Source organism: Miniopterus natalensis, chromosome 2 (genome assembly GCF_054644295.1).
Source record: "Miniopterus natalensis isolate mMinNat1 chromosome 2, mMinNat1.hap1, whole genome shotgun sequence".
NCBI lineage: Eukaryota > Metazoa > Chordata > Mammalia > Chiroptera > Miniopteridae > Miniopterus > Miniopterus natalensis.
Window position 1 is genome coordinate 144,082,705 of NC_142082.1, and position 21,994 is coordinate 144,104,698.

Consider the following 21,994-nt stretch of genomic DNA (forward strand, 5'->3'; position numbering starts at 1 on the left):
GGGGTGGGGAGTGGGGATCCTCTTTTGGCTGTAAGCATGCCTCCCCAAGCATCCGGGAGCCAGGAACCTATGTAACCCCCACCTCGTCTTTGTCTTCTTTCTCCGGGCCTTTCATTACTAGCTGGTAATTTAGAAGTTGGCAGAGGCCTGAGAGAAGATGAGCTAATGCAAGGCCCAGGGTCACACAGTAGGGAATGGCAGGCTGAGCAGAGCTGGAACCAGACTTAACCCTGCTGGCGCTTATCCTCCTGGCCTTCTCCTTGGCCTGGTTCAGGTCCTGCCCATGCCTACCCCTCACAGCTCAGCCCTGGCCTGTCCTCAGCCAGTCTTGAGAGTGGGGCCTATAGTGGGCCTGGGAGGTGGGGGGAGGGCATCTGTCCTCCCTGAGGCTCCAGGACTGTGTGTTTGTGTGTGTTGGATTTGTTCACTAGATGGGGCACTTCCTCTGGGGCAGGAAGCTTTGATTTCCTGTAGTGGGGGCATTGGTAGGATTAAGAGTGGGGGGCTCAGCTCTGGGCCATCCCTGATGTTGTTTGGAACCACAGAGGAGCAGACTTGTTGCATAAGGCTGTGTCCCCCAACCCCGGGGAGGCAGGACAGAGAGTATTGGTGAGGAGGCCCAGGCTGAGGCTGGAGAAGGAGGCTGTGAGGCCACTGAGATGAGGGGGGCGGTGGGCAACACAGCAGGAAGCCTGGTCACCAGGTGACCCTGCCGGGTATTGTGTTTCCCTGTGATATTTCCCCCTGTTTCTGTGGTAACCTTCCCTGGGGGACCCAGGCCTTTGGGCTGCAGGAAGGTGCCCCCAGACAGCCCTTTCCTTAGAGGCCTGAGTATTAGGAGGAGTCCCTAGATCTGGCCACCTCCCTAACCCTTTTGGCTGCTAGGACCAGGGCCTGGGAATCTAGGTGAGTGGGCAGAGCAAGCACTGAGGGGTGGCTGGGTGGAGGCCGTTTTGCATCTTTTTGGGGTGAGGGGTAGGGAAAGAGGGGCTGTTGGACTTTGGGGAGGGCTCTGTGCCTCCCCTCATCCCATCTCTCCTTCAGCAGCCTGCAACACCCCCCCACGCCTACAAGGGGAGGTGGACAGCATGCTGCCTGTGGGGCAAGGGGTAGGGGTGGAGGTGGCAGAGGCGGGAGGGATGTTTTCATCAGCAGAGCATAGCTCCTTTGGTCCTGGACCAGTTCCCAGAGGCAAAATAAATTCAGGATAGTGTCTGTTTAGTGTGGGTCAACATGTGATGGGTGTGTGTGCACAATGGGTGTGTAGTGGGGGCCTGTGTGTGTGCCCCAGGCTGTGTTTGTAGATGTGGTTCTGTGAAAATTTGTGATCCATGTGGTGGATTTGTATAGTGTATACCTTTGCAGTTTATGGCTTTGTGTGGGGAACATGTTCATGTTTTGGGGGGATGTATACCTGTGCAGAAATGGCTCTTCAATAGAAGTCCAAATGTTGGCTGGAAAGCACCCTCTCATTCGTGGTCCTCATATGTCAGTTTCTGGACCATTTGCTTCGGAGTCACTGGGAGCGTGTTAAAAATAAAGATCCTCAGACCCCATCTAGACAGATTCAGAATCTACAGGGGAAGAGCCTGGGAATCTGGATTTTAACATGTGCTTTAGACAATTCTGGTGCAAAGTCGTGTTGCATCAGTGGACCTGAGGACCACTGATCGGGGCCAACCTCTTCGTTTTTTCTTTTGAAGAAACTGAGACTTTTAGAAGGTATGTGGTTTGGCCAAGGACACAGGGCTATTGAGAGGAAGAACCAAGACAAAACTCAAGCCTTTGAAGACTGGTCCACAGTTTAGCCATGCATCCTCTGTGTATGCAGGTATGCCCATGTCCACACTAACTGGGCCTTGACCTTTCCCTCGGGGTCCCAGGCTTCCTGACCTTGCTCTTCCTGTTACATCCTGCTTCCTCCTCTCTGGGGAAATCCTGGAACTATTGAGCATCAACCCTAAAGGTGATGTTGGCAACCAGGAGACCCTATTTACTGAGCTAGTCATTCAGCTATTCATTCACTGGATGCTTACTGAGCCTTGCCGTTGCCAGGTACCGGGCACAGATATGCAGTGAACACATAGCAGAGCATCTGACCTCAGGGAACTTCCACTCTAGTAGAGGAGACAGACAGTAACAAGTAAGCAAGTAAAGAAATGAGTATATATATATCTAGTTACACATTGTGATAAGCCCTAAGAAGGAAATGAACTGGGTGCAGCAATAGAGAACAACAAGGTGGGACTTCCTTAGAAAGGGTGGCCAGGGGACGCCTGCCGGAGAAGGTGACATTGATGCCTTCTCTCACCTCCCCAGACTAGAAGTGAGCCCTCAGAGCCTTCTGAGCATGCTTGGGAATGGCTGGATCCAGGTGGGTGACCTGAATTGCCAACCTCTTGCCTGGCATGGGATACAACGGGGTCTGCACTCTTCAAGCAGCCCCTAGAGGTTGGCCAAGGGGAAGAAGAAGAGGGAGAGCAGGACAGGGCCGACCTCGAGGCCGCTCTGTCGCTTGGGGGAGCAGCAGGTCCTTCATGGCACCAAGTCCAGGGCCCTGTGGACATGTTGGATGATGGGAAGGTGGCAGCCTCTCTCCAGGAGCTCTCAAGCGCCACCCGTTCCTGACCCTCCAGCCTTACCTTCCTCCCACCTCATTCCCTTTCTCCCTATCTCCCCACCCAGGAACTCCTGTGCCAAGTCCCTCCCTCTGGGCCTAGCCTGGCTGCCTCTGTGGCCACTGGAATTTATTTACCTGGCTCAAGAATCACTGAGTAAAGAGAGAGGGAGTCACAGCTGAGAGAGGACCTAGACCCTGGAAGAGAGGACAGAACCCTAAAGAAGGGTGTTGGGGCAGGTGCCATAGAGGACAGGGCAAAGAGAGGGCCGAGGCTGTCCAAATACATCAGGGCAGGAGAGAGGGCAAGGAGACCTTTGGCAGTGAGCTGCTGAGCCTCTTTTGGGCCCTTGGAATCTGCCTCCCAAACTGAGTGAGACTCTCAGTCCAGGGGGAAAAACACCAGCTTGAAGGCAATGCCCATCTCGGGTCCCCCTGCTTTCTTACCCTCTCCTCTCTCAGGTTAACTTTCACGTGGGCAAGCAGACTTCAGACCCTTTCACCTCCAACATCCTCCGGTAGGTTTTCCCTGGGGCGCCCAGAGCTGTAGGCTGCAGAAATGTGCATCACTTTCTTTGGAGAGCTGAGTATTAGAGGAGCCCTCATGGAAAAGAAGGACTCCTGTGCCAAGCTCAACCCTAGCCCTGCACAACCTCCACAGCATGGTGGGGAGGGGACTTCTCCTAATGAGGAGGGCCCTGGGCTAAACTCACCATCCCCGCCCTGTCTCCAGCCACTTCCTTTTTTCCTCCTGTTGCCTGCAGGGATTGGAAACCCTGGTGGTTAGAGACCTTGGGCCTTCAGGGAGAGCCTGTGCCCTGGAGTGAATGAGGGGTACCCTATTCCCCTTCAGGATTCCAGCTTAGCTCCCTGCAGAGCCCATTCCTAGGAGCCCAGCTCTGGCTCTGCCGTCACCCCATTCCTCCCTCCCCCAGCTCCCAGGATGGCAGGGAGAAGCGGGGCAGGCTGGGAGCCACAGGGTCGGAAAGAGCCGGGGTGGGGGAATTCGGCAACTGGGCTGAAACCTGCTTGTTTTGCTTGCCCCACAAACCTTCATGGGCATCCGCTGCGCCCTCTGGGGCGTTCAGGTTGTGGAACTGCTCTCAGAATGACAGGCTGGTGGCACCCAGTTGGGTCGGGGATGGGGGTGGGGTGAAGGCGGGGAGCCCCAGGCAAGGGGGAGCTGGAGGATTAAAAATAGCAGCAGCCGGGTTTCAGTTAGCAAATGTGGAGGCGGGGAGTTGGAGGCGGGGCGGTGGCAGGCCGTGTTTGCCCACAGCGCAGGGCTGTTTCCCCTGGGTCCCAGGAGTGAGTCACAGTGGAGCTAGCTACTGAGGAGGTGCTGGCACCTCAACCCTGGCGCGAGGAGCTGGGCACAGGCTTCGTCTCTGGGTGCTAAAGGATGTGCAGCTCCCTGCCAGGAGCTTCGGGGCTGTCATGAGAATTGGGCCAGGGGGACTGTGAGATATAGGGGAAGAAGTGTGCTGTTCTGAGGCCAAAGACCAGGGTTTGAATCTCAGCCGAATGGCTGCAGGACCTTGCGCAAGGTTGCCAAGGGCTCTAAGTCTTGGTTTCCTAGTCTTTCAAGTGGGGATTTTCTCACTTGCATGTGTAAGCACTTGGTGGATTCTAAAGCACCAGACAGATGTTAATATCACATTAGATCAGCTGTGCCCATTGCAGAGCTTGGTGGGAGGGAATTCCTGTAAGGACTCAGGGAGGCATGGATGACCTTTGCAGAGTCCTTCTTTCCCCTGCAACAGCCCAATTGTAACCTTGGGCACATGGCTCTCTGTGCCTCAGTTTCTTCATCTGTCATGTGAAAATAATAATGGTTTCAGTCTCACTGAGTTACTATAAAGATTAAAGTAAGTAACATTAGCATCGTGCCTGGTATGAAGTCAGTGTACACAGAATATTGGTCGTCATTATTATTGTTATTTTTCATACTTTTGAAGGTCAGGGATAGGGAATATTGAAGACATGAAGAACAGAAACTGGGCCCAGCCCCAGTTCACAGAAAAAACCAGGCCAAATTCACTGTTCCAGATTCCTCCACCCATAAGGGCCTGGAGCAGCAGGCGTCTGGAGCCAGAAGTCATAGGGTGGGCTCCTCTCTTTCACTTCACTGTCCCCAGTGTCCCCCAGTAAGGCAGGCCACCTAGGGACCTGAGGGTCTCAAATCCAGCTGGCACTGGGATGGAAGTGCCCCCGATGGCCCTGACTTGGAGCACCTTGCCAGCATCAGCTGGGGTGACCTTTATGTTAGCCCCTCCCTGGCAGCTCTTAAGAGAAACATGAGGCAGAGGAGGGATGATGGGAAGGTCAGTGATGTCAGCAGTGAGTATTCCCAGCACAGCGGCCCTGGAAGAGGCAGAAGGCATTTCTCTCAGGAAATGATCATTATTCAGCCTGCAGGCATTCACTGAGTAAGTCCTGATTATGTGCCCAGCCCTGTGCTCCGTCCTCTGCGTGATTCGGGAGAGGCAGAGGACAACTAGGTTGTAGATCATACAGAACCTCAGTAGATAGGGGGGTCTGAGAATTCAATACGTAGAGTTGATGAAAACCCTGTGGTCTAGGTCTGTGGGAAGCAGAGGTCACATCTTGACTCTGCAGCCCATTGGCTGTGCCAGTTTATATTTATGTGTGTGCACATATACATATACATTCTGTTTTTATTATAGAGGCAGTTTGTATGCATTGTAAGTAGACGACACAGACAAGCAAAAATTAAAACTAAAAACCTCCACAATTCCAGCTGTCAGAGGTGACTGCTATGATATCTCCATGCACACCTTTATACACCATATTTTTTCTGACATGTCTTTATGCACCATACTTTTCACCAGAATGAGATTATACCATGTGTGCTGTTCCTCCAGTCAGTGCTCTCCACCTTCCACTAAGTAAATTTTCATTTCACTGAATTCCAAGTTGGCCAGAAACTGTCCTTCACAACTGGTTTGTCCAAATCAGTACCCAGGACCAGACATCTGGCTATTGCGTTCCCTGAAGACTATGTAAGCACCCTGGCTGGATTTGTGGTCTGGAAAAATCCAGCTTACCCCTCACCAAGTCTTAAGGGAAGCCCTGGCCACAAAAGGGAATTATGTCACCTGGAGAATCTATCCTAAACACCTTGACCATCTTCCAAAAATAACAGGCAAAATGAGGAGGATACCAAGGCATAAGTGGGATGGCAATCTTGGGAGTATTTACTATCATTAATATTAATGTGGCTTCCCTGTTAGTGCCAGCATTCATCAATAGCTGGTTGCTATTCACAGACTCATACCCATGATGCTTCCAGGCCATGGAGCACGCCAGGATCCCCACAGTGGCTTCTGCCTTCCCCTAACCCAGGTGCAAGGGTGCCAATGGCCCTTTGGCTGTGTCCTTAGTCCCCAGGAGCCTGCGTGAAGGTGGGTGCTCCCTTCCACCAGCCCAGAGGTAGTGTGGGTGGGTGTGTAGCCTGAGAGAAAGAGAGAGCAGGAGAGCATCTCTTTCCAAGGGAATTTGCTCACTACGATGGGTGACTTGCTGTGGTTATGTAACCTGCATTTATACAGGCCTGACAGTTTCCAGAGTGCTTCCACACAGCGTGTGATCCTCCCCTGCAACCCCGGGAGGCTTGCTTGGTTAGTTATACCCTGCTGGAGGCAGCATAGAGGAAACAATAAAATGGTAACACGTACATGGAAAAAGCAGAGAAAATATGGGATGAACAAGGTTGTGAAGATGGGGTTGGGGAGTGCCTCCCGGAGACAAAAAACATGTGAGGGACACAGGCAGAGATTATTCTCTCTGTTTTTATTTTTGTTGTGGATGTTTTCTGGATGGAGGACCAGCACACTATGGGAACATGCTGGCACTGGGAATCACCCCCAGGCCTTCAGGTGCCGAGCCCCAGCTGTGCCCTGGGGCCCCTCAATGGAGGTGAGTGGAACTAGTTGTACATACCAGTGTAGTGATTATGAGCTTAGGTTCTGGGATCCCAGAAGCCCTACTTGCCATCTGTGTGACCTTGGCAATTTTCTTAACCTCCCTGAGCCTGTTTCCTTCTTTGTAAAATGAAGATAACAGTATCTACCTTAGTAGGGCTGTTGTGAGGATCAAACTAGATAGTACAAGAGAGATGCCTAGTACAGTAACCAGCACACAGTAAACATTCAATACATGATTGCTGATCATTATGAATATTAATTAATAATTGTAATTATTAATATAACTTAAACTTTAACCTGGCAGTCTCTGGAGTGGCTGAGTGGCCGCTTGGTTGGCACAGGTGAGAGGAGCTGAGGAAGACCCATCTCCTGGCTCACACTCAGCAAGGAGAGGCAGATGGGCAGGCAAACAGGAGTAGGGAACACACACAGGAAGGCAGGGTCTGGCCATGGAGGGCCCAGAAGCTGAGGGAACAACAAGGATGGTAAACATGAATATGAGACCTCTGAGGGGAGAAGGAGAGGCTCTGAGAGGCAGCCCCAGGGCGGTTACCATGCTTCCTGTTGGGGCAAGTGCTTGCCCTTGAGAAAGATTGTCTGGGACTGTCTGCTAAGAGGGAACAGCTGGTTTAAGTGGGGCACAAGGGGGTGGGAGAGGGGGAGGGACAAAGGCAGAAGCTGAAGGAACCTCAATGCTTCTCCCCATGTTACAGATGGGGCTCCCATCTTGACTGTTCAGGATGTTTTGCTTAAGATAGGAGTGATGGTGGTTAGACATCAGAGTGAACTTCCTATCTCAGATTGGAGCTACTGGAGCAGAGGAGTGAGAGTAAGTGGGAACATTTATTTTTGAGTGCTTTCAGGACCTGAGAAGGTGGGGCAGTCTGGACCAGGGCCTGGGACTGCGACAGCCTGCCTGCTCAGGAATTCCCTAAGTGCAGGGCAGGGCCCCTGCTGTAAGGAGAAGGCTGTGGGTGACAGGAAGTGGATGCTGGCCCCTCACACCTTCACAAAGAACAAGCAGGGAGGACTGAGTGGTGGGTCCCTGTGGCCTCGGAGGCCGGCAGGGCTGGGGGGAAACCCCATTTTTCTTTGCCAGGGGACAGTGAGGGTCTCCAGAGAGCCCTAGTCCCCGGAAACAATAGTTGCCCACAGTCAGAATGCCCAGCTCTCCCTGCCTTTGGGTCCAGGGCTCTCCACCTACGAGAAGAGGCATGGAGTGGAAAAGAGGACCTGGGGCCGGGGCAAGGAGCAAGGGAGGGCGCTTTTCCCACCCCGAGAGCTCAAGCTGCCGCTGCCATGGTTACGTCTGCTTCCTGTTTGATTCATCTCAAACTGCAGAAAGGGGGGGCGCGGCTCCCAGCTTGGCCACCACTGCGTGGGGCTGTTTACAACAGCCGCTTGCGGGATTCCCAGAAAGAGACTCCAAACCGGACATCCTGCGGCTGCAAAATACCCAGGTGTCAAGAGCTAAAAATAGCTGCTACCGGGCCCCAGGGCGCGGGGAAAGGCGCAGGCTCGGGCCAGCTTCGCGGCTCTCGCGTCCAGCCTCCCGCAGCGCGCAGCTGCCGGCCTGCGGAGCTTCAGTCCCCCGCCTGACTGACAGCAGGCCCTTGTCCTGGCAGCCCCGCGGCCCAGCCGCTTACCTGGGAACCCAGCCTCTGCCCCCGCGGGCAGCTGCCCCTGCCTGCACTGTGGACCTTGCTCTGGGATACTAATGGGAGAGCCTCCGCCGGACTTGGAAGCTTCTAGAGAAGGGATATGGCAGAGCACAGGAGAAGCCGATGCTCCTCTAAGACCTCACAATCTGTCGCCAGCCCATGTGCCCACATGCAGTCTGAAATCATTGCCTGGAATCTGGGAAGCCAACAGTTAGTTGCTATCTAGAAGGGATTCTTCAGGATTGTCTTCATGGGGCCCAGACATGAAGTAGGCAGCTTCTCCCTCCAACCTGCAGTGGGGTAGGGTTTACTGCTGGTACAGATCTCTGTGGGACTGTGATTTTTTTATCTTTCCCTGTGCCCAGCTAGGTCCTGCCTTTGCTTTCTCCACGCTGGCCTGTGGGGAGTGAAAGTGCTAGGGAGGAACAGTTGGGTGTATTGGTTGAGAACATGGGCTCTGGAGCCCAATTGCCTGGCTCAAGGCCCAGCTCAGCCACTTCCAGGTTACATGACTTCAGACAAGTTTTTTGATACTGCTGGGCGTTAGTCTACTGATCTAATTTAATGGGGATAAAACCAGTAACCACCTCATTGGTTTGTCACGACGGTTAGATGAATTAGCACATGTAAGGCATTTAGAACAACTCCTGGCACATAGTAAAGTATTAGTTTACAAAAGTTCAGATGGAAGAGAAAGGAATGAGACTGTGGTTGGGAGAAGCAGGGGATAAGAGGTGGGGCCTGGGGCTGCATCTGGGAGAAAGTGGACTGTGGTAGAGGAGGGGAAAATAAAATGCTTATGCCAGAAGGCAGGCTGCAGACAAGTTCAGGGGTGAGCAGTATTAATCACAGCCATTAAGGCAGCCCCTACCACATGGTAGGTGCTGCACACACAGTTTGCTAATCTCAGATCACTGTTCCCAAGCAGATAGTCTTATCCTCTTACAGGGGCAGCTGAGGCTTGACCAGGTTACATCGTGTCCATAGCTCTCCCTGCTGCCCCTGAGGGAGTCAGAGTTTGAACCCAGGTTCATCTAACTTCAAAGCCAATGCCCTCTACTCTGTGGACACTCACTCCAACACTTCATGTGGCAGGAGTTTCCAGCCAGCTTCCATCCCCCTGGGTTCTGGATAAATCTGAGCAATAAGCAGCTTAGTGCCAAGAAAATGAGTGAGAATTTCTGGAAAGGGGACATAAGAAGCTGTTAAAAAGGGTTGATTCTAGGGAAGTTCAAGGGAATTGGATGAGAGAGAAACTTTGTTTTATACTTCTTGAAGCTCTTTGAATTTTTTTAGTATCTGTAAGTAGCATACCTTTTAATTTTGAAAAAACTGTGTGCTTTATTTTAAACTCCTTGAAAGTGAGAACAAGGTTTCATTCCTATTTCCATCTCTTCAGCCCCCAGAAGAGTGACCTCACATGGAGGTGCTTAACACCTGCATTTGGGATCAACTTTTTGGGTTTCCCCTGCACTGGTCTGGTCTAGCCTGGCTGTACAACTGACCTGCCAGATGACCATGATCTAGCCCCTCTCCCTCTCTCTTCCCTTCTCTGTGAAATGAGAGTGTTGGCCTGAACAATCTCTAAAGCCCCATCAGTCCCTAAAGTTCTTGGATTCTGTGACCCTAGTGCCGTCAAGAAGGATTTCTCCTTGCTCAGCCCTCACTTTGTCAGAGAGGCCTGGCAACCATGATGTTGTTTCTTGTGTTTGTTTATTTTTGGATCTTCCTGAAGCCATTTCACCCCCAGCTTTCCTCTTCTCTGCCAGCCCAATACAGAGTCAAGCTTCGCCCCGCCTATGTCAGGGAAAACAACCAGAGCTGCAGCATGGGGTGTGCAAGGGGTCAGCCCTGACCCAGCACTTGGCCTCCTGCTGCTGCTGCCTGCTTTCCTCTAGCTGCTGGGTTTTCCTGCTCCTCCTCTTAGCTAGTCAGGAGACCAGGTAGGTGGAACAGCTTCAAAAAGACTTTGGAGGTGTTGTGAGGAGGCTTCTGGGTGGCAGTGCTCCCCTGGAAGTCCTCTCCCTGACAAAGGGCCTGCCACACGTGGGAGAGCAGGTGGTCAGGCAGGGCTCAGGTTTCTGCTGGGCAGGTAAGGGCCGGAGGCAACAAGGTAGGAGGGGAGAGCAGCTCATGCAGGTGCCCAGGGGATAGAAGAGTGGCCTTTGTGTCTGCTCTGGAGGTTGCTGAGGGCCGGGGTGGACGACTGGAGCAGGATTTCTGGGGCTCTTTGGTTCTGGAGAGCAGGTGTTGTGGTTTAGGGAGGTGACTTGGTAGGCCCTGTGCCTCAGTGCCAAGTAAAATGGCCTCTTCAGCCTGACTGCAGTTGCTTCCCAAGATGGTAGAAACAGAGGGGCAGCCAGGATTCCAAAAAGGAGAGGTCTCCACCTTGGCCAGGGGCTGCGTGGAGAAGGGTCCAACTGGCCCTATGAAGCGTTCAGTCCCTCAGGTTTATTCATTCCTGATCTTATTTCATTTAGACCCCAAATTAGTGGTAACAGTGCTCTGAGGAGGGGGCAAGGGGAAGAGGGGTCCCCAACTTTATCTCCAAGCCTGGGATGCAGAATGTTCACTTTCTGGTTTCAGTTCAGCCACTGACTGTGTGCCTTTCAATACCTTTTCTCCCTCTGAGACACAGGAAAGCTATTCCGAAGGTCTTATCTTTTGCTTTGGGCTCTTTTGAACTCAAAGGTTGTCAGCACAGAGCCAGGGAGTCAAGAGAGAAGCAGAAATTTTTCCAGGAATTGCTTTTGGAAGCTGCCCCTGTTGGCAACACACACACACACATACAGGCTCGCATGCTTGCATGCGGATTTTGTGAGCAGAATTTAGATCATCAAGCAGCATCACAAAACATCTCTTTGGGGCCAGGTAGCAAACACTGCAGAGTTCAGGACCATTAGTTTTTCTCCTATCCAGAGAGTGCATGGTATCCAGAATCTGGGGTTACCAGGGTAGTGAAGCACAGAGAACCTGGCTCTGTTCCCAAGCATGAATGCTGCTGCCCAGCCCCTAGACAGAGACCCACGGAGATAGGAGAGAATTCCCTGGAGGCTGGGACTCTAGGCCTGACATGGCCTCTGAGAGTGCACCCAGGAAGGAGTCTGGTTTAGGAACTTCTTTTGGGGGACCACGACCTGCAAAAGAAAGAGGAATCCTAAGAGAGCCTGGGATAGGGGTTCCATGTCCTGGGGCAGAGAGGCTGCCTCCCACACCAGTGTTCCTTGGTGCTCACAGACCTTGAGAAATGTTTGTGCTCTGTACTAGGCAGGGGGCCAGGGGAGAGTCATTACGTTCCATTGAGCAGTTTCTAACAGAGGCCGCTGTGTGCCCAGCAAGGTGTTAGGTGCACATGGGCATGGCTTACAAATGACACCCCAGAGAACATAATTAATGGAATGTCCAGGTGATGGACACAGAATGGGTGCTTTGGGAAGCCAGGAGAGGTCAGGGTGAGCTTCACGAGAACATGGGCTTGGACTGGACTTCAAAAGATGGGCAGAATTTGAATACATGGAGTGGCATTTCCCTACCAAACATTGTCATTCAAAGCCTAAGGCCCTGGTGTTTGAAGGCAGTTGGTGGGAGTCTCTCTGTGCCTAGAGTTGCCCCCTCCCCCAGGGTGCCTGCCTGCAGGGAGTTCTCCTTTTCAGCTCTGGAAGAGGAACTGTGGCTGCCCCTTAGACAGAGATCCAAAGGGCAGCACTCACCAGTTGTCCTCCAGAAAGTATTCCTTCTGCCTAAGAGGGCTTCTGTGTGTCCACCAAATGCCCTCTCCAGGCAGCTTTCCAATCTCCTGGCTTACTGTCTCCTCAGCCCTGAGCTGAGACAGCAGGAGGGAAAGTGTCCGTCTTGGACAGGTCGCCTCAGCACTCATATGTGTTTTCCCTACCCCATCCAGGCTCTATGCTGCTCAGGGCCTCTCTGACCAGCTATGGCCCTACAGTAGGGTTTCATGGGTTCTGAATGGGAGGGGTCTGGGCTGGGCTTAGGAGCCTGGGACAGGTGGCCATTTCCAGAAGGAAACACTTCTATTTCAGGGTTTTCGAGAAAAAGACTGAATTCTCTTTTGGGGGGGAACAGGCTGAAGGACACAAGATGGAGCAGTAGGAGGAAAGGGGTACCTACTTTGGGGTCCTTGGGCTCTGCATTCCAGACCCACCACTTCACAGCTCCTGCCTGATCGGACTTGACCTCCAGGCCATGATCCCTCCCCTCCCCCACAGTGAAGCCTCAGAGTGGGCTCAGCTTCCCTTCTCCCAGCCCGCTTCTCCTCCCTCCTGGCATCTTTAGCACAGTCTCAACGGTCTCACCAGCCATGCTGTCCCCGCCTCCACCTCTGGCCCCACCTCACCTCCCAGCCCTCTTCTTTCCCTTCGGGCTATGGGAGCCTGGGCTCAAGCAAGATTGTATCTGAGTGCATTGGGAGGGCTGAGGATATTGTTGGGTGAACTGGGGCCTCCTTGGATTCCTGCTGTGGACCAAGTCTTGCAGGGTGAGATGGACTTAGTAGATTAGATGAGGAAGAGGGAGCTGGGGATTGCTCTCATTCGGCTTGGGAAAGTGAGGAAAGGAATAGGGTGCAGTCTTCTCTTTTTGGTTAGTGTCTGTTGGAGGTGCCAGGTTTTGGAGGGCTCAAGCTGGAGGGGGGCCTCCCAGAGTGGTAGGGAGCCTGCCTGGCTTGGCCCTCTTTCTTCCCCCTTCCCTGCCCCCTTCCTGCAGCCACTTCACTCCATCTCTCTTCTCTCTACAGATGGGACCCAGGTGACCCCGGGTGCCCACTGCTCCAGTCCCCCTGGCACAGGTAAGCATCAGGACCCTGAGGGAGACTGTGGTGGGAAGTGGGAGATGAGGGTGGAAGGGACATGCGAAGGGCGAAGGGCGAGGAGCTGAGCAGTGGTTGGGCAGAGGAGCTGGCTGATCAGCCAGAGAGTCAGGAGGTTGGGGTTCTCGGGGAGAGGGTGAGTTGGGGTTTCATGGGAAAGGGGTGAGGAGTGGAGATAAGGAGGCGACTCTGGACCCAGGCTGGCCCCAGTGCTTAGAAACACAGCAGGAAGAGGAAAGGCAGGATGCAGTGAAACAGGAAGGCAAGTAGGAAGCTAGTATTTATACACAGGTCCCTGCCTCACATCAGGCTCATGTTCTCAATTGTTGGCTCATTTAGTCCTCATGCCAACCCTACAAGGTGGGCATGGCAGCCCTTCCAAGATGGGAGGATGCCTTGTGCTGCTCGGGTAGGAGGGGAAGGACCCCTCTTCCTTTTCTCGCACCTTCCTTGCCTCCTATTAGGCTGCACTGGGCAAGGAGGGGAGTGGACTCCCTGCTGCTGCTCTGGTCAGGACGTGCCTGTGGGCTGGGGCTGGATGAAGGCTGCCTCTTCCTTCAGCCAGTATCCACTGAGGGCCTACTAGGTACATACATAATGCCTAATAGTTACGCATGGCAGGGAGAAACAAAGGCCGGGTAACCTCTTTGCTTCTGTCCTGGCTGTCCAAAAGCTTACAGGCAGGTTGGGGAGATAGGACACATAAAAAGAAAAATAATAGCAGACTGCAGTATGTTACCAGTGGCAAATGAGGGGACAACTGAGTAATGTTCATCCATTCATCCAAGAAACATTACATTCACCACCTATTATTATTTAGTCTTCATAGATGTGTAATTTTTAAAAAATTAAATACAGAAATTAGAAAAAGAAATATTAATGAACCCCACCTCTGTGCCAGGGCACCTTGCTATGCATTTTGGGGGTACAGAGATTTGTTCCTTGATTCAACCAGTATTTATTGGGTGCTTATCATGTACTAAGTACTGTTCTAGGTTCGGGGATAGGGAGCAATAAACAAAACCAAGTCCCTGCCCTTAGAGCTTAACTCAGATGTGGTCCCCGCCCACGCAGTGCTTATGGGTCACAGAACTGTCAGCATGATTGAAATCCATGGGGCACTAGGCTGGGCTTGGAAGAAAGAGTAGGACTGGGAAAAGTAGAACTGAGGGGTGAGGACAGCACCAGCAGGAGGACATTGTGAGCAAAACTCAGAGGACAAAAGGCACATGGGCTCGTGACAGGATAGGAGCTGATGGCTGAGATGGAGTTTTGTGTTCAGGTGTAGGAGAAAAGGTGAGAGAAGCTGGGTTAGCACCAGATGGTTCAGACCTCCACATGCTGAATCACCCTGCGAACTGTTCCCAGGGTTTCAGGCAGAGCCCCGCCCACATTCCCAGAAGACTTCTGCTCTGGAGGTTGCTTCGGTACTGGGAGAGAGGGATGGGGCTGCTCTCCGGCTGTGTGTGGTTGAAGCACTAGCTGCAAGCGCCGTCACCTGCCTTGGGTTCCTCAGGGGAGTCACCTGAGGAAGCCAGGACACCAGATGAGGAAAGACTGAGACCCTTCCTGGGGCAGGAGTATGTTGGCGACCTAGACTCAGCCAGAATGACCTGAGTTCCCTGGGTGGATGTACAAATAAGAGGTCGAGGAATAAAAGCTGTGCATTGCCTGCTATGGGTACACAGCCATCCCCTCTGGTCTCCTGACATCCACCTCCCTGCTCTGCTCCTCTCTCTTCTCCATTTCATGGTGAGAGGATGTTAAAGCAGGTGCCCCTTAGCGACAGCCTACTCTAGGCCCGTCCTCTTGCCCAGTGAGAAACGCCAACAAGGGGAGGCAACTTCCTGAGAGTCGATGGGAAAATGGAGCTGGAACGCTGGCCTGGGCAGGACCATGCTCTCAGTCTGCCCCCAGTTGGGTGGCCTTCACCTGAGCCTCAGTTTCCTTATTTGGCATAATGGAATTGTAACAACTACCTCCCAGGGCCTATGGTGGTGATGAGGTGAAAGGGTTTTGCAGCCACATGTGCACATGTGCTACAGATGTAAGGAAAATGACTAGTAATGGTTGATTTAGGCCTGGAAGCCGCATTTCCTTATTTCTGGCTGGTGCTTTGCCGCAGTGACTTCAGTCCCCCTCAGCCTTAGGCCCTAGGACAGCCTGGGGCTGCCCTGATGGGGATTGCTCAGGGTTGGATGAGCCAAAGGAGGCCTCTCCAAAAGGGTTTCAGTGCTTGTCTGCTCTGTTTGAGGGCACCTGCTCCCACCCCCATCTGCCTCCCCTTCTCCGGGAGCATCTCCGGCTGCTCAGCCCAGCCCGGCCCGGCTGGCTGTGCTGGTGGAGAACCTGGTCCAGCAGCTAGTTATAAATAGCCCCTGCACCCACAGCCTTGGCAGGGTGCTCCTGGCATGGGTGCAGAGGACACTCGAGAAGAGGCAGCTGAACTGCATCCTCACCACTGCAGGCCCAGAGCTGGCATGAGGGCGCCCAGAGCAGGCTCCATGGGCACGTGGGCTGTGCAGGGCTGGGGTGGCAGCCAGAGCTCGGCTGCAGGTTTGAAGCTCTGCTTCTTTATCCTATGGCCTGGGATAGAGTAGGAAGGGTGGTGACTGAGAGGGCCTTTGGGGTTGGAGGCTGAATAAAAGTGCACCTCTCTGATCTCTGTCTGAGCACAGCTCCACTGTGGGCAGCTCGACCAAATCCTCATTCCAGAGGGTCAGAAGGGAAGGAGGGGGGGGGCCCAGAATGTACCACCAAAGGGCTCTCAGCCCATGTCTAGATCCCCACAGCCAGGCTCCCGCCTGGAGAGGCCAAGTATTTAATGGAAAAGCAGTATGCTCAGGGTCAGAAACTTGATTCAACCCTACAGCGACAGACTAACCATGGACAGTTTAGACCACCTCCTGTCTCATGAAAATACCTACCTTATGGGACCGTGGTGAGGATGGGGTGAGAAATAGGCCCCTAGAGCGTGTTTTGTCAATTTGAGTCAAGTGAGCCTGAAGGCTGATGAGGCTGTAACCGTGCACCTGCAGTCAGACTTTCCAGCTGACTCTGCTTCCTCTGTTGTGTCCTCAGGCTGCCCCAGGCTCCGTGCAGACACGCCAGGCCCTCAGCCTCAGCCCATGGACCTGCGGGTGGGCCAGAGGCCCCCGGTGGAGCCCCCACCGGAGCCCGCGCTGCTGACCCTGCAGCACCCCCAGCACCTGCACCACCACCTCTTCCTGGCAGGCCTGCAGCAGCAGCGCTCAGTGGAGCCCATGAGGGTAAAGATAGAGCTCCCTGTCCTTGCAGCAGCCTTGAGCTCAGCCCCTAGACCCCCTCCCTCCCTTCAGCCTCTCCCCAGACCCTGTCTCAGTGCTCAACTCCTTGCCCCTTCCTGGGCGGCCAGCCCTGCCCACAGCTCTCAATGGACACGCCGATGCCTGAGTTGCCCATGGGGCAACAGGAGCAAGAGCTGCGGCAGCTTCTCAATAAGGACAAGAGCAAGCGAAGTAAGGATGGAGGCCTCCCCAGCCCGGTGTCCATGGGCACGTAAGGGCTGGAGTAAGAGTGGCACCGGCTTGGGCCTCCCTCTGCCTGTGAATGTAGGTGGGGTGGAAATGGGGGCTGTCTGAGGTGGAGCCTTGGACTTGGCTCTTGCCTGAGGAGCCTCTGGGACACCTCATACTGGGGGTGTGGACAAGGCAATGGGCAGAAAATGTGCAGGGAGGCCACCTGTCCTCCCACCCCAACCCCACTTGGGGTTTCACCCCTGCAGGTGCTGTAGCCAGCAGTGTAGTCAAGCAGAAGTTGGCGGAGGTGATTCTGAAGAAACAGCAGGCAGCCTTAGAGAGGACAGTCCATCCTAGTAGCCCCAGCATTCCCTACAGGTAACCCCCACTCCTACCTGCTACGTGTTCCTGCCATGCCCTCTCCTCCCTGTGTGTCCACCTGTGAGTACTCAGATACCCTCCTCTTCTTCCCAGCTGCCTATCGCCTAATCCTTACACCTCACCTCCCTTAGTAATACCTGCCCCAGTCCCCTCTCAGCTGATACCTACCCTCTTCTTTAATTATCTCTCCCCATCCCCCACCTGAGCCCTTCCTCTTTGTGCACACACACTCACACCCACACACACACAGGCTTTCTTCTTCCACAAGAGTCCCTTGTCTTTTTTGTGTCTCCCCTAAGCACAAAAATATCCTGGTTCCTAGAGCAGGTTTCTCCCACCAGATACAGTCCCCAGTGTGTCTGGGACCCTGGCTCTTCCTAGATCAGAGGTCTGCATGTGGGCTGCGGGTAGGATGGGTGGCCTGATGCTGCCACCTGGAGATGGCCCCTGTTCCTGCCAGCCCCACACTGCCCACCCTGATGGCTGCCACCTCCTGGCAGGTCCCATGGCCATGCTCAGGAAGGGGCACCTGTGGAATGAGGTGGCTGCCAGGCCTCTGTGCATCCCCACCCCTCTGAAGCAGCCTTGTCACTCACCCCACAGGACTCTTGAGCCCTTGGAGACAGAGGGAGCTGCCCGTTCCATGCTCAGCAGCTTTCTGCCTCCTGTTCCTAGCCTGCCCAGTGACCCCCCAGAACACTTCCCTCTGCGTAAGACAGGTGAGTGGGACAGGCAGGTGGGGACCCTCCTGGGGAGTTAAGGAGGAGGGCCTTGAACATGGAATTACTGGGGCTAAGGAGCAGAAAGGAGGAGGGTGGGTGTAGGGCCAAGTAATGCTGGTGCTCCCACAGTCTCTGAGCCCAACCTGAAGCTGCGCTACAAGCCCAAGAAGTCCATGGAGCGGAGGAAGAATCCACTGCTCAGGAAGGAGAGCGCCCCGCCCAGTCTGCGGCGGCGGCCTGCAGAAACCCTTGGAGGTGAGGACCTGCATAGCATGGACAGGGGTGACTGATCTTGTCCTCTTGGGTCAGGTCCTACCCAGATAGGGCCCTTCCTCAGGGTTATTGTGGGTGGTTGTACAGGGTTTTTCCTACCCACTGGCCAGGGGGTGAGTTGGGGCTGAAAGCCAGCCCCGGCTCTGCTGGTTAAGCTGACTTCTGCCTAGAAGAGGTGCCTTAAAGTGTCCAAAGGCCCTGGAGACTGGTGGTAGCCTGCCTTCTTCCTGCCCTTCTAGGAGGAAAGCAGATAGCAGAGGTCACCTTCGTGGCTACTGGCTACTACCTGGCCTCTGACTGTTCCTCGCTTTCTCCCACCCTCAGACTCCTCCCCCAGTAGTAGCAGCACACCTGCGTCAGGGTGCAGCTCTCCCAATGACAGCGAGCATGGCCCCAACCCCATCCTGGGCTCAGAGGTAAGGCCTTGCTGGCTGGACTCTCTGGGGGCAGTTCTGAGGCTCAGCCTTGCTCTCAGCAAGTGGCCCTGACCAGGCTGGGGCTTCTGGGGTTGGGTATTCTGGGGAAGGCATATCCAGGGGTGGAGGTCTGGGACCAGTGACCCCTGCCCTGCTCCCCATGGCAGGCGCTCTTGGGCCAGCGGCTGCGGAGGCAGGAGACCTCTCTGGCCCCGTTCGCCTTGCCGACAGTATCCTTGCTGCCCGCAATCACATTGGGGCTGCCCGCCCCTGCCAGGGTGAGTGGCTGAGGCGCCCTCCCCCATGCCAAGCTCCCCAGCTTCCTTCACTCCTTTCTCCTGCTGCCTCACCCCATCACCTTCACTGTTCCCTCTGCTGGAACCTGCTCCCCTGTGATTCCTCCTCACCTCTCCCCCAGGCTGATGGTGACCGCAGGACCCATCCAACTCTGGGCCCTCGGGGGCCAGTCCTAGGGAGCCCCCATGCTCCCCTCTTCCTGCCCCATGGCCTGGAGCCCGAGGCTGGGGGTGCCTTGACCTCTCGCCTACAGCCCATTCTCCTCCTGGACCCCTCAGTTTCTCACGCCCCCCTGCTGACTGGTGAGTCCTGCTACTACTGTAGGGGAAGGGGTGGATCCCTGTATCCTGGTAAGGGCCTGTCCCCTCTTCTGCTCCCTGTCTTTCTGTGCACCTCCCTGCTGAGCCCCTGCCCCCCACCCACACCCTTGCTTCTTTCCATTCATCCCCATGGTTCCCTCCTTATGCCCCCCCACCACGTTCTTTCTAGTGCCCGGGCTTGGGCCCCTGCCCTTCCACTTTGCCCAGTCCTTACTGACCACCGAGCGGCTCTCTGGGTCAGGCCTCCATCGGCCACTGAGCCGGACCCGCTCAGAGCCTTTGCCCCCAAGCGCCACCGCCCCCCCATCACTGGGCCCCCTGCAGCCCCGCCTGGAGCGGCACAGTCCTCACGTCCAGCTGATCAAGGTGAGGGCAACTGGGTAGGGGAGGTGGTGAGGGGTTGCTTAACTGGGCCCATGGGGGCTGAAAGAAGAAGGGAGGCTTTGGAAGGGCAGGGATCTGGAGGGCCAGAGTGAGGGCGTGGTTCCTGGGGGCCACTGGAGTCCCAGCCAGATAAATGGCCGCCTGGCTCACCACATCCCACCCCATATCCCACACTCCAGTATGGCTTCTTAGCTGGCATCTTCCCTTCCCAGAGGTCAGCCAAGCCAAGTGAGAAGCCCCGACTGAGGCAGATACCCTCGGCTGAGGACTTGGAGACAGATGGTGGGGGAGTGGGGCCACTGGGGGATGACAGCCTGGAACACAGGGAGTCGAGCCATGGGCAGCATGAAGCCAGAGGCCCTATTCCTCTCCAGCAGCACCAGCAGGTATGGCAGTCCCCAAGTACTTCTCGGAAGGTATAGTCAGTTGACTCTGGGGCCTGGCATAGATGGAAGGGAGGGAGATAGGACATTAGTGCAGGGAATAGCTCTGAGACCCATGGTTGTCCTGCCAGAGCCACACTGAGGTGCAAAAACACACACCTGCCCACACACACATACTCACATGGGGGCATACATGCCTGTGGACACACACTTACATGCGCACTCCAGCAGCCTGCCAGGCTCAGGGTGAAGCATGTCCCTTGTCCAGCAGTGGCGCTAGCCTCTCATGGAGTCATACACGCTCCTACCCTAGTACTTCTCCCTATGACCAATTGTACTGTTTGTAGGAAGGTGGTTAGGGCAGGAAGTGTGGGGCAGAGCCAGGCTCAAGAGCTTCAACCAGAGCGCTCTTACCATGTGAGTCAAGCTATGGGGTAAGTTTGCTAGGGCTGCTGTAACAAGTACTACAAACTGGGCATCTTAAGCAACAGACATTTATTGCCTCAGTTCTGGAGGCTGAAAGTCTGAAGTCAAGGTGTTGACAGGGTTGGTTCCTTCTGAGAGCTGTGAGGAAAGGAGCTGTTCCAGGTCTCTCTCCTCAGCTTGAAGATGGCTGTCTTCTCCCTGGATCCTCACAGTGTCTTTCTTCCATCCATGTCTGTGTCCAAATTCCTCCTTTCTAAGGACAAGAGTCATGTTGGTTTAAGGCTCACTCTAGTGACCTCATGCTAACTTGGTTACCTCTGTAAAGACCCTGTCTCCAATTAAGGTAACTTTCTGAGGTGCTAGAGGTTAGGATTTCCTTCATAAATATGAAGTAGGTCCATAGGATATGCTAACAGTCCCCACATGTGCACTGGCTCACCCAGGTCCCTGTCCTTGGGCAGTTGCACAGTCCTTGGAGACGAGATCTTGGTCAGAGCTGGGCCTGAGATCTCTCTCCTGGGTTCTGGTTTTGGAGTTCTGAGGGCTCAGGGAGCTCTGGGGGAATGGACTGGTTACTTCTGGGGTATAGACCTTTGGTGGACTGGTGGGGATAGGGAGCTTAGAGTCAAAGGCCAGAGGCTGGCTGGGAGGCAAGACTAGAGGCATACTAGAATCCCTCCGGAAAGGGGGCCCATATGGAGGTTTCCGAGACCTTGGGCAGAAACACATGGAGCTGAATCCTGAGAACCTGGAGACTGAGGCCCCCTGTGTCCCGCAGGTGTTCCTCTGGGAGCAGCAGCGACTGGCCGGGCGGCTCTCCCGGGTAGGCACTAGGGATTCTGTGCTGTTTTCCCTGGCCCAGGGTGGTCACCGGCCCTTGTCGAGGACTCAGTCATCCCCAGCCGCGCCTGCCTCACTGCCAACCCCGGAGCCCCCCAGCCAGGCCCGTGTCCTGCCCAGCTCAGAGGCCCCCACCAGGACCCTGCCCTTCACCACAGGTAAGACTTGGGTTAGAGCGGGGCAGGAGGAAGGGGTTGAGACCACAGAGGCTCGCGCACAAGTCCATGTCTGCGTCATGGTACCACTCAGGACAAGGCCACAGAACACTTTCTTGGTCTTGTTAGAGCCACACGGTATCCATGAAGTGGGGGAGTAGGTGGTGGTTCTCATTTTACACACGAAAAGACCAGGCTCAGGAAATCTAAGGTGATAAGCTTGTGGTCAGATAGCAAGCTGGCAGTCAGGCCAGGCTAGGAATTGTCAGGATCTCCTGACAACTAGTTCAGGCCTTTAAAAAAAAAAAGGACACTTATTGTTTTTGCTCTGCTTATAAAAAGAGCTCAAAAGCATTTTAGAAGTTTTGAGAAAAGCATAAAAATAGAATAAAAATCTCCAATTAGTATCCCGCCACCCAGAGGCAGCCACTCTTAAATGCTGCTGTATTGTCTTTGTTCCAGCCGTATGTACACGTACAACCCCATATTTATCGTAGACACATTGTGCCCTGCTTTATTCAGTTAACATATTATGAATATTTTGTGATATAAGCAATCTTCAGAAATGAGGTTTTTATAGTATTTTGTCATAGTATTTTATTTTTACTTAAAGATTTCTTACTGGTTGGGCAGTTAGTTACTCGTTTTTCCTCATTTGAATTTCCTTGTACCTAAATCTTCACTCATCCCTGGGACTGTTTTCCAAGGATCACTCTCAAGGAGTGGCATCCCTGGACCAGTCACGTGAGCATTTCGAAGACCCCGATGCCCTGAGACTTGTGAAAGGGACCATCCTACAGGCAGTGCACAGGGCCCTCCCCTGGCTGAAAGTCACTTCCCAAACTGCATC

The 21,994-nt window shown here is 54.2% G+C and overlaps 1 protein-coding gene across 1 annotated transcript in view; it reads left to right on the forward strand.

Moving 5' to 3' along the window:
- HDAC7 (histone deacetylase 7) overlaps positions 1-21,994 on the forward strand; it is a 35,044-nt gene that overhangs the window by 2,207 nt on the left and 10,843 nt on the right. The window contains exons 2-13 of the mRNA XM_087814696.1: positions 12,979-13,029; positions 16,132-16,319; positions 16,445-16,547; positions 16,814-16,925; positions 17,532-17,647; positions 17,780-17,905; positions 18,248-18,339; positions 18,507-18,617; positions 18,758-18,938; positions 19,126-19,322; positions 19,553-19,726; positions 20,928-21,147. Of these exons, the coding sequence (XP_087670822.1) occupies positions 12,979-13,029; positions 16,132-16,319; positions 16,445-16,547; positions 16,814-16,925; positions 17,532-17,647; positions 17,780-17,905; positions 18,248-18,339; positions 18,507-18,617; positions 18,758-18,938; positions 19,126-19,322; positions 19,553-19,726; positions 20,928-21,147 (1,671 nt within the window). The remainder of the gene's footprint in view (positions 1-12,978; positions 13,030-16,131; positions 16,320-16,444; positions 16,548-16,813; positions 16,926-17,531; positions 17,648-17,779; positions 17,906-18,247; positions 18,340-18,506; positions 18,618-18,757; positions 18,939-19,125; positions 19,323-19,552; positions 19,727-20,927; positions 21,148-21,994) is intronic.